The sequence below is a fragment of the Ranitomeya imitator genome, chromosome 7, assembly GCF_032444005.1.
Source record: "Ranitomeya imitator isolate aRanImi1 chromosome 7, aRanImi1.pri, whole genome shotgun sequence".
NCBI classification, from domain to species: Eukaryota; Metazoa; Chordata; class Amphibia; order Anura; family Dendrobatidae; genus Ranitomeya; species Ranitomeya imitator.
Genome location: NC_091288.1, coordinates 48849878 through 48862644, shown reverse-complemented (window position 1 = coordinate 48862644; position 12767 = coordinate 48849878). Strand labels below are relative to the sequence as shown.

General features: G+C 45.8%; 1 protein-coding gene across 1 annotated transcript in view; it reads right to left on the bottom strand.

The window, feature by feature from the left end:
* The window catches only part of AGPS (alkylglycerone phosphate synthase), a 196532-nt gene that overhangs the window by 148734 nt on the left and 35031 nt on the right, over positions 1-12767 (bottom strand). The window contains exon 2 of the mRNA XM_069733205.1: positions 3704-3793. Within this exon, the coding sequence (XP_069589306.1) occupies positions 3704-3793 (90 nt within the window). The remainder of the gene's footprint in view (positions 1-3703; positions 3794-12767) is intronic.

Here is a 12767-nt window from a genome sequence, read left to right as displayed (position 1 = left end):
CAAAGACAGCTTTGCTCCCCTTGGATAATAATGCCCATCTTCGACCAAACATAGCTTTAGAAATCCCGGTGGTGGAAAAGGTAGAAGGGACAATAAGAGGATCCGCAATCTTGGACCTAATTCTTACCAACGGGGAGGAAATGGTTGAGTAAGTAAAGGTGGCTGGGACTTTAGGAGGCAGCAATCAGCGCTATCCTCAAATTTTTGGATAAAAGAGGAGGTAGATCAGCGAGGACTAAGACATTAAGGTTGGACTTCACAAAGGCAGTTTTTAATGGACTCGGAAAGAGGGCAGGAAAGGTCCAATGGCCGGATGTTCTGAAGGACAGAAATGTCCAAGGAGGATGGGAGATTTTTGCTAAATGAAATGGTCACTGCACAACTGGTAACAATCCCGAAAAGAAGAAAATTTGAAGCATTAGCAGAAATTGGCTCCATATAGTTTAATTTTTGGCTACATTGAGGGCACTTACGGTAAATCCTATGTGCCCCCATACACAGCCCCTTTACTCCTTGCCTGTCTGACAGCTGATTTAGGACGCTCGGGTTTTGCTGACGCATTTAATTAATGAAGACACACACAACATGAAGAGGAGTATGGCAGAGACACAGCCTGTGAAGCCCCCCACCCCCAGGGGGTCTATTGTCTCTGGGTGGGTGCTCGGGGTGGACACAGAACATTGTCTGGGGTTTATCTCCTGAGCACCAGGCAGCTTTGCATGTGAAGAACAGATGTGGATAATTTATTGAGTGGTTTTGCTGATCCACCGGCCAGCAGTAAACACTGGAAAATTCTGCTCCCAGGATGCTGGGAAGTGCGGCAATTACAATCAGAGCGCTGCCCCCATCAGTCATCCCGGCCTATAGATAAGGCAGACCAATGGTGACAGATCATACCCTACACAATGCCACCGGCAGCACAGACAGCGGCTGAGGAATCTGCACATGTCTATTACCGTCTTCCTGATCGATTCCTGCCATCAATTCTATTCCATGTGATTTAGTGGACGGCACAGATTTTACATGTGACAGCGAATCATACTGGGAACACTGGGAACACTGGTTCTTGGCCAACCAGACGTGTCAGAATATCCTTCAGGGTCACATAGGTCCGTAACATCCACCTTACATTGGAATTATCTGGAGAGCTGCCTTTTGGAAATACTCCCTTGGGTATGTGCAAGTTAAACATTTGGTATTTCTGCATTTCTTGGCAGGAAAACCGCATGTTCTTTGCTGTGTTTTTTTACTCGTCTTTTTGGTGCAGATTTTCCTCCACTCATTAGTATGAGTAGCTGAATTGACATGCAAGAAGTTATTCTGCCCCAAATCTGCAAATAAGCAACGTGTGCACCAGACTTCAGGATTCTCATGCACTTTGCTGTCATCAGGAAACCCTTCAGGTGTTGTGAAATCCGCACAGAAAAAAAAAAAAAAGAGGAGCAAAAACGCAACATGACAATGTGTACAGAGCCTTAGAGGAGGTAGTTTAGGAGGTTCTGAGAAAAGCCGCTTTCATACGACTACATAGTGACAGTATTTTACAGTGAGGCCACGTGTCTGTAACAGAGCCGAAATTCCCAGTGTGATCTCTTCTCCGCCCGGAGTGATCAGCCTTGTAGGTACATATGATCCTGATAGATCCGGTCATGACTGCGGTAGAGTCAGGAACTGCAGCCGCAACACGGACAGTGAAATACAATGGCTGGACCATAAACGCTTCTTACTAGTTATGAGCGAGCGCGCCCAGATAAGGTGTTATCCAAGCATGCTCGAGTCCCAATAGACTATCTTCGGCATGCTCGGACAATATGTTCGACTCCCCACGGCTGCATGTCTCGCGGCTGTTCGACAGCTTTAACACATGCAGGGATCAAATCAACATAAAAGCTCAAAACAAAGGCTAATTAACAACTCTGCAAAAGAAATGAGCCAATTCATTAGAGGAAAATCAAATTTGCCATAAATTTTTCCTGATTCGCTTTGCAAGAAACAATCAAAATCATAGTCAGCAGCCAATGTGCTGATGATCCTGCAGAGGGCTAGGAGACTGCCAAGAAAAAAAAAAGAAAAAAAAACTACTCCCCTTATATCTTTCAATCTGGTCTCCTGCGGCATCTGTAAACACCAAAGATGTCACCAAAGACCGGACCCAAGTGAAGACGACAGATCGAAGCGGGGTGGAGAAGAGAGCGAGGAAATATGCCAAATTCACATTTCGGCAGGTTTACTCCTCGTTAGTCAGTACTTATTGCCAATGACTGAGGGTGCGCTGATAAGGTGTTATCTGAGCATGCTCATGTGCTAACTGTATGAAAAACACGTTCTAGTCCCTATGGCTGAATGTCTCGCGGCTGTTCGACAGTCGCAACACTTACAGGGATTAACTATCAGACAATTCCTGCATGTGTTGCAGCTGTCAAATATATTATTCGAGCACGCAGAAGACTCTCGATTCGCACTCGAGCATCCTCAGATAACACTTTATCCCAGCATGCTCGCTCATCCCTAGTATTAATACTTGCACGAACATCATAATTTGAGGTCAGACTCTCAATATTAAGCTAGATAGTGGCACCACGTAGGCACTGCTCATCTATACCTGCAGATGAGGTCTGTCACAGACATTAAGCATAGGGGGGGAAAAAAACAGGTCATTATATGTATAGAATTCAGCGATGGAAATGTTTGGTCACATCAGTATAAATGGCGCAGTCTCAGGACCTGCGGATTATACAAAGATCACCACGGGGGCTGCGGATTTTATCTCAGTCTGATGCGGGACCCTTTTAGAAAAAGATCCTCCTCATGTCAGCCACTCATTGTAGCTCCTCAAAAGAAGAGGTTCCTCAGCAGCTGCAGCGGGTATTATACAGTATATAAAATCTTGAAATATCTGATGCATTATTGTGTCCCAGTGTCTCCATTGCGGTCTTTTCTCATGTAGGACCTTTAATTAGGAGCAATGGTGAAAGCAACATTAGGCGATTACCATTTAAGCAATTCCTTCCGTCTGCTCCTCAGATTTAGATTCTTGCAAACAAAAAAAAAAAAAAAAAAAAAAAAACATTTCCGAGCTTTAAACACATTGACTTCATAATGTTACAGTCCTGTAAATGGCAGCTCCTTTCATTTTTCTTCTACATTGATACAATCCATTCTGGAGGGGAAAACCCCCACTTCTCCCTTCCAACCCCCTCCCCTTTAAAATGCTTTATTGTGTGGCTCATGCTCGCTTTACACAAAGCTGCGCCAACTGTGAGGTGTCCTCCGATTGGCTGATCCCAGACTGAGGGCGGCACCAGCAGTCTACAATGATGGATTAGTGGGCGTCAGCCAGAGATAAACGTGCGTCCTCATTGGTCAGAGTCATACATGACTCATTATGAATTTACATAGGCCCGCCTGCAGAATTTAACCATTTGAAGGTTTGGTGTGTAATAAAGGAAGGCTTGATTATACTACAGCACCATCTACAGGTCATGAGGGGAACTCATCCTGTAGGTCACAGGACAAGAATATCAGCACGTGGTGACGAATTGATACATTGGGTGAACAAAATGGAGCAGATAATTTACAGATATAATGATCCCGACAGAAATCAACTACATTTAGTCTGTAGAAGACCAAGAAGAGATCACGGAAAATTCCATCAAAATTCCATCTGATTTTACATGTGCTAATGATCGTTTTTTCATCTTACCTCTTGCCGGTGAATTCAGCTTGGCCCTTCTTGTTAAAAGTGAATTTGGAATCATTGTAGCCCCATCCGTTCCACTTCAGAAGCTCCTGTCTGCGTGGAGAAGAGAGAAAAGTACAAGCCATAAATGTCCACACTTACATATGTGTGCACCTCTGTGGACCTGGATGCCGTGCCTCCTCCATATCAAGGAACAGCGTAAAACAATTGCAGCATGTCCCAGGCGGTCACAGACCTCCGAGTAGATTCGGTATATATATATGTGTATGTATGCGTATGTATATATGTATATATGTATATATGTATATATGTATATATATATATATATATATATATATATATATATATATATATATATATACATATACATACATATACACATATATATATATATATATTATATATACATACACAATAAGCGAGGTATGTGTGTGCGTGTGTGTATTTTAAGTCAATTATTATAATTTTTAAATAAACACAATATTATCACATGTCGGATATTTTTTATTAATATATACCGGCGCTTAGTAAGGTAGTAAATAAATTACATCTGTTAATACTGGACTGAAGTCAGAATTTTCTATAGAAGTCACAAACTGTAATTATAAATCAAAAGCAAAATAATAATAATAAAAAAAAACCAAAACATTTCAGACATGTTTTGGAGTCTTGAGGTTGCGAACTCTATGTTCTCATCCAAAAATCAGGCAACTGACATTTTGTTACGGACACATTAGAAAGTCACGAGAGCCGTCTGCAGCCCGGAGTATTGCTACGGACAATGTCAGAAATTACCGGAAAATGCTCTGTACAAACTTCTTCAGCATTTTTTTCCCTACAAACAGTAGAAAAAAGGTCTGGTTTCTACAGCCGGACCAGGAATGTACAGACGACAGCTGAAATAATCGCCATAGTTATTCCTGAAAGTGACCGGTGTCTGCACCCGCGCACAGAGCCCAGGAGTTTGTGTCTTCTCCCCGTGTTTGCGTGGGTTTCCTCCGGGTTCCTTCCACCCTCCAAAAACATACTGATAGGGGATGAAGATTGTGAGCCCCAATGGCGACAGTGATGGTATGGTAGGTAAAGATCTGCAGAATATGATGGCGCTATAGAAAAGTGAGTAAAATAAATGTATCTGTGTGTGTGATATAGATTATAATAAAATTAAAATATTAGAAAAAAAAATCCTTTCTGCAATGTATAAAGTTATTTTTCAGCATGTTTCAAATAAATTAAAAAAAAATAATATATTTTTTTTTTTTTCCCTCTGTTCATGTCTTATATGCTGCCATATTATGGGAGCTATTCTCCCCTAAACGTAGTTCTTCTAGTAGAACAAACAGGAAGATGTCGCACCGGTGGAACTTGGACGATTCTAGTTGTGAAAGATTTTTTTTTTCTTCAAATATTAAAGCGCTCCATAGAGATCAGATTACATTAGAGCTAAACAAGCCCCCCAAAAAAATTTTACATTTGTAAACTATTTTGCATTGGTTTTATTGCTGCTGCCAATAGATTATTTTTCTAGGAAAGGTCCAATTGTGGACACAAGGTGGCAGTATAACCACGACGTGATGCCTCCTGAGACCCCTGCAGCTGGAGGTCCTGATATGTCACCAGTCCATGAGCGCAGCACGGCGGGCACCACATACTGTGTCATCGCCACTTTTAGGTATACGGATAGCAACAGGATCGCCAGAGGATGCAATGCTATATTAGAATATATATTCGTTTCCTGCTATATATAGCACATTACTTCTGATTAGGATGCACACCACAGCTCCCTGCTGATACTTATAGTTCTCTCATCAGCAGTCAGGACCCTTACATGTCCCTTTGATAAATGTAAGGTCCATATAAACCAGTAAGGCATGACTACTGATGCGATACCCCGGCTGGTTGGGACTGGTGAGGACACTGCCGCCTTTGATTCCTGCTACTGGCGTTCTATTCTTAGGAATAATGTCACAAGCATGGCGAGCGACAGAGTAAGGTCACCCAAGGTACTGCGCCTCGCTGTGACCCTACACAGGCCGCCGCGTGCTCGCGATTGGCGCAGAGCATGATCAGCCACGTCCCACCTCATAGCGCGCTACACGTCTATACACCGACTGCAATAATCATAACTTGGGGTTCATCACCACTAATTTCTATAGTCATTTATACCTACAGCGTCTCCTGCTCACATGGAAATAACTAGTCTATCAATAGTTAACACAAAAATACTACTTTATGAAATGGCCACTAGGTGGCAGCATTACTCCATGACACATTCCTCCTGTGCTGCCCTCTAGGTCCAGGCTGATCCCACCCACAGCCTTATTGTTCAATCACATACACAGAGGATGCAGAGAAAGGAAGGCCATGGCTCCAGCAACAATATCCTCCAATACCAGGAAGACCGTGTAATATTCCTCCTATTATGCAGATTAGGAAAATGATTATTTCAGCAAAAGCATAGTCATCCAAATTCACCCTGTAACCATGCATTAGGATTGGACTTAGCGGCACACAGGCTTTTCTGTCTGGTTTTATTCCTGCTCCTATTTTATAGCGATGTGTCAGCTTGGTGCATGCACAATGTGATTGTTCTGTGCTGCGTATACAGTCCTGTATATGGGGGTGATGTGTATCAGGCGTGTGCTACCAGCGAGGGCTACAGAGAATAGCGCCACCTACAGGGGCCCATCAGCCGACCATCACAGGTGAATGGGGGTCCTAACTGCCTCCTAATAGAAGAGGTCAGGGAAGAAGGAGGGGGCCACATTGTCTGCCTGCACCCTGCCAGGGGCAGCCAAGCACATGCCAAGACTGAGTCCCCCCCCCCCCCCCCCCGGACAAGACCCCTGGGATTCACATTATTTCCGGTTTCCCCTATGGAGTCCAAAAAGAGGAGACAAGTTGGCCACAGGTGCAGACAGCTCGCGCCATGGCAGTCTCTGGATGATTCTATCCTGGAAGAATACAGAGAATAGAGCGAGCCCAATGGATATCCTGAAGAGACGCCATGTACGTGTCATATGGGTGTGCATACGTGCCCGAGGGGGGCGCTGCAGGAATCAAAGGGCACGAAATAGAAGCCATTAGCTATAGTCCACACTAGCTGTAATAGTAGGTTCACCAGGATGGCAAGTTGCCCACAATAGACCTCATACAGCCTCCCCATCACAGTGCCAGGTTGTGAGCGGCACAGAATGGTGCAGGGGACATGTGCCCCCTATATGCCGCTCTATAAAGTAAGGAACAGCGCACTGCCCCCCCAGCTCTCAGCTGCAAAACAAAAAGGGGGAGTGAAAGTACGAGAGCATCGCCGGTCACATCGGATGGCGCCATATGGCAGAGCGCGCCAGCTTAATTATCGCACTGCTGTCTGACCACACCTGGGCTTGTAAGTCACGAGCCACTATACTTTACTATACATCTCTTGGTTCTTCTAGTGGTGATCCACCTGGAGGGTAGTCTGGGGGAAAAAAAGAAAATTAGCGCCGCCCCCAACTCCAGCAGGAAGGCCGCACCCCCCAACTCCAGCAGGAAGGCCGCCCCCCCGACTCCAGCAGGAAGGCCGCCCCCCGACTCCAGCAGGAAGGCCGCACCCCCCAACTCCAGCAGGAAGGCCGCCCCCCGACTCCAGCAGGAAGGCCGCACCCCCCAACTCCAGCAGGAAGGCCGCCCCCCGACTCCAGCAGGAAGGCCGCCCCCCGACTCCAGCAGGAAGGCCGCACCCCCCAACTCCAGCAGGAAGGCCGCCCCCCGACTCCAGCAGGAAGGCCGCCCCCCGACTCCAGCAGGAAGGCCCCCCCCCCCCCAACTCCAGCAGGGAGGCTGCCCCCCGACTCCAGCAGGAAGGCCGCAACCCCCCCCCCCCCCCCCCGACTCCAGCAGGAAGGCTGCCCCCCGACTCCAGCAGGAAGGCCGCCCCCCGACTCCAGCAGGAAGGCCCCCCCCCCCCCCCAACTCCAGCAGGAAGGCTGCCCCCCGACTCCAGCAGGAAGGCCGCAACCCCCCCCCCCCCCCCCCGACTCCAGCAGGAAGGCCGCCCCCCGACTCCAGCAGGAAGGCCGCAACCCCCCCCCCCCCCCCCCCCCCGACTCCAGCAGGAAGGCTGCCCCCCGACTCCAGCAGGAAGGCCGCCCCCCGACTCCAGCAGGAAGGCCCCCCCCCCCCCCAACTCCAGCAGGAAGGCTGCCCCCCGACTCCAGCAGGAAGGCCGCAACCCCCCCCCCCCCCCGACTCCAGCAGGAAGGCTGCCCCCCGACTCCAGCAGGAAGGCCGCAACCCCCCCCCCCCCCCCCGACTCCAGCAGGAAGGCTGCCCCCCGACTCCAGCAGGAAGGCCGCCCCCCGACTCCAGCAGGAAGGCCGCAACCCCCCCCCCCGACTCCAGCAGGAAGGCTGCCCCCCGACTCCAGCAGGAAGGCCGCAACCCCCCCCCGACTCCAGCAGGAAGGCCGCAACCCCCCCCCCCCCCCGACTCCAGCAGGAAGGCCACTCCCCCCCCCCCCCCCCGACTCCAGCAGGAAGGCCGCCCCCCCAACTCCAGCAGGAAGGCTGCCACCCCCCCACCCCGACTCCAGCAGGAAGGAGAGGAGGAGGGGTTTGTCTCTATGTAAAGTCTTGTCTAAAGTCCACTTTAAGGGAGGATATTAGCGAAGGGAATGAGGATGTCGAGTCCATATGGGTCGAAATTCATGGAGGGAAAAATGGTAACAAAATTCTCATTGGGGTCTGTTACAAACCCCCAAATATAACAGAAAGCATGGAAAGTCTACTTCTAAAGCAGATAGATGAAGCTGCAACCCATAATGAGGTCCTGGTTATGGGGGACTTTAACTACCCGGATATTAACTGGGAAACAGAAACCTGTGAAACCCATAAAGGCAACAGGTTTCTGCTAATAACCAAGAAAAATTATCTTTCACAATTGGTGCAGAATCCAACCAGAGGAGCAGCACTTTTAGACCTAATACTATCTAATAGACCTGACAGAATAACAAATCTGCAGGTGGTCGGGCATTTAGGAAATAGCGACCACAATATTGTACAGTTTCACCTGTCTTTCACTAGGGGGACTTGTCAGGGAGTCACAAAAACACTGAACTTTAGGAAGGCAAAGTTTGACCAGCTTAGAGATGCCCTTAATCTGGTAGACTGGGACAATATCCTCAGAAATAAGAATACAGATAATAAATGGGAAATGTTTAAGAACATCCTAAATAGGCAGTGTAAGCGGTTTATACCTTGTGGGAATAAAAGGACTAGAAATAGGAAAAACCCAATGTGGCTAAACAAAGAAGTAAGACAGGCAATTAACAGTAAAAAGAAAGCATTTGCACTACTAAAGCAGGATGGCACCATTGAAGCTCTAAAAAACTATAGGGAGAAAAATACTTTATCTAAAAAACTAATTAAAGCTGCCAAAAAGGAAACAGAGAAGCACATTGCTAAGGAGAGTAAAACTAATCCCAAACTGTTCTTCAACTATATCAATAGTAAAAGAATAAAAACTGAAAATGTAGGCCCCTTAAAAAATAGCGAGGAAAGAATGGTTGTAGATGACGAGGAAAAAGCTAACATATTAAACACCTTCTTCTCCACGGTATTCACGGTGGAAAATGAAATGCTAGGTGAAATCCCAAGAAACAATGAAAACCCAATATTAAGGGTCACCAATCTAACCCAAGAAGAGGTGCGAAACCGGCTAAATAAGATTAAAATAGATAAATCTCCGGGTCCGGATGGCATACACCCACGAGTACTAAGAGAACTAAGTAATGTAATAGATAAACCATTATTTCTTATTTTTAGGGACTCTATAGCGACAGGGTCTGTTCCGCAGGATTGGCGCATAGCAAATGTGGTGCCAATATTCAAAAAGGGCTCTAAAAGTGAACCTGGAAATTATAGGCCAGTAAGTCTAACCTCTATTGTTGGTAAAATATTTGAAGGGTTTCTGAGGGATGTTATTCTGGATTATCTCAATGAGAATAACTGTTTAACTCCATATCAGCATGGGTTTATGAGAAATCGCTCCTGTCAAACCAATCTAATCAGTTTTTATGAAGAGGTAAGCTATAGACTGGACCAAGGTGAGTCATTGGACGTGGTATATCTCGATTTTTCCAAAGCGTTTGATACCGTGCCACACAAGAGGTTGGTACACAAAATGAGAATGCTTGGTCTGGGGGAAAATGTGTGTAAATGGGTTAGTAACTGGCTTAGTGATAGAAAGCAGAGGGTGGTTATAAATGGTATAGTCTCTAACTGGGTCGCTGTGACCAGTGGGGTACCGCAGGGGTCAGTATTGGGACCTGTTCTCTTCAACATATTCATTAATGATCTGGTAGAAGGTTTACACAGTTTTGTATCATCTGCAAATATCGATATTTTACTATGTAAAGCAGTTAATACAAGAGAAGATAGTATTCTGCTACAGATGGATCTGGATAAGTTGGAAACTTGGGCTGAAAGGTGGCAGATGAGGTTTAACAATGATAAATGTAAGGTTATACACATGGGAAGAAGGAATCAATGTCACCATTACACACTGAACGGGAAACCACTGGGTAAATCTGACAGGGAGAAGGACTTGGGGATCCTAGTTAATGATAAACTTACCTGGAGCAGCCAGTGCCAGGCAGCAGCTGCCAAGGCAAACAGGATCATGGGGTGCATTAAAAGAGGTCTGGATACACATGATGAGAGCATTATACTGCCTCTGTACAAATCCCTAGTTAGACCGCACATGGAGTACTGTGTCCCGTTTTGGGCACCGGTGCTCAGGAAGGATATAATGGAACTAGAGAGAGTACAAAGGAGGGCAACAAAATTAATAAAGGGGATGGGAGAACTACAATACCCAGATAGATTAGCGAAATTAGGATTATTTAGTCTAGAAAAAAGACGACTGAGGGACGATCTAATAACCATGTATAAGTATATAAGGGGACAATACAAATATCTCGCTGAGGATCTGTTTATACCAAGGAAGGTGACGGGCACAAGGGGGCATTCTTTGCGTCTGGAGGAGAGAAGGTTTTTCCACCAACATAGAAGAGGATTCTTTACTGTTAGGGCAGTGAGAATCTGGAATTGCTTGCCTGAGGAGGTGGTGATGGCGAACTCAGTCGAGGGGTTCAAGAGAGGCCTGGATGTCTTCCTGGAGCAGAACAATATTGTATCATACAATTAGGTTCTGTAGAAGGACGTAGATCTGGGGATTTATTATGATGGAATATAGGCTGAACTGGATGGACAAATGTCTTTTTTCGGCCTTACTAACTATGTTACTATGTTACTATTTGTGGAAGTGACAGGTCCTCCTTAAAGAAGCAGCATAAGAACATAGGAGTGGATGCGGCAGAAATGTAAGGAAGCCGCCGAGAGCGGAGGAAGGGACTGTATGATGAAAGGTCCGTGCAAGCGAAGAAACGCAACACATAGGAAGTTACTCAATAACGGAGCTCAGAGGCGACAGTGTGCCCCCCGAGCGGTGACGTCCGAGCTTTACTGATCTGTGCCGGCCTAGGAGAGGACACGTAGGGCACAACATGGAACACTTCATCCAGCAGCCGGGTCACCCAAGCCTCATCTCAGCTATGGAAATATTCACATTTCTTATAATAACATTTCAAAATCATTGTTTCTCAGATCTCTTAGTTTTGTTCCTTGTCTCTGTTATTTCTACCAGAAATGTATCTACAAGCTGCTATTAACGGGAATGTCAGTAGGATCAGCCCTCCGAACAGTCTACAACCCCTGGCAAAAATTATGGAGTCACCGGCCTTGGAGGATGTTCATTCACAGACATGGCACAAAACTACAGTCATTTCAAATGGCAACTTCATGGCTTTAAAGAAACACTAAAAGAAATCAAGAACAAAAAATGTGATAGTCAGTAATGGTTACTTTTTTTAACCCTCCGTCACATACAACTGATCTGACAGGTGCTTCTCTTTTACTTTCATTTCTCCTTCCTCACCAGATTGTGAGGAAACCCCCTCCCTCCAGGTAGTCTCCTGTCTCTTGAAGGTCTGTGAAACCTGATATCACAGTTGGATTTCAGAGCTTCAGGGGAGAGGATATACAGTTAGGGCCAGAAATATTTGGACAGTGACACAATTTTCGCGAGTTGGGCTCTGCATGCCACCACATTGGATTTGAAATGAAACCTCTACAACAGAATTCAAGTGCAGATTGTAACGTTTAATTTGAAGGGTTGAACAAAAATATCTGATAGAAAATGTAGGAATTGTACACATTTCTTTACAAACACTCCACATTTTAGGAGGTCAAAAGTAATTGGACAAATAAACATAACCCAAACAAAATATTTTTATTTTCAATATTTTGTTGCAAATCCTTTGGAGGCAATCACTGCCTTAAGTCTGGAACCCATGGACATCACCAAACGCTGGGTTTCCTCCTTCTTAATGCTTTGCCAGGCCTTTACAGCCGCAGCCTTCAGGTCTTGCTTGTTTGTGGGTCTTTCTGTCTTAAGTCTGGATTTGAGCAAGTGAAATGCATGCTCAATTGGGTTTAGATCTGGAGATTGACTTGGCCATTGCAGAATGTTCCACTTTTTGGCACTCATGAACTCCTGGGTAGCTTTGGCTGTATGCTTGGGGTCATTGTCCATCTGTACTATGAAGCGCCGTCCAATCAACTTTGCAGCATTTGGCTGAATCTGTGCTGAAAGTATATCCCGGTACACTTCAGAATTCATCCGGCTACTCTTGTCTGCTCTTATGTCATCAATAAACACAAGTGACCCAATGCCATTGAAAGCCAGGCATGCCCATGCCATCACGTTGCCTCCACCATGTTTTACAGAGGATGTGGTGTGCCTTGGATCATGTGCCGTTCCCTTTCTTCTCCAAACTTTTTTCTTCCCATCATTCTGGTACAGGTTGATCTTTGTCTCATCTGTCCATAGAATACTTTTCCAGAACTGAGCTGGCTTCTTGAGGTGTTTTTCTGCAAATTTAACTCTGGCCTGTCTATTTTTGGTATTGATGAATGGTTTGCATCTAGATGTGAACCCTTTGTATTTACTGTCATGGAGTCTTCTC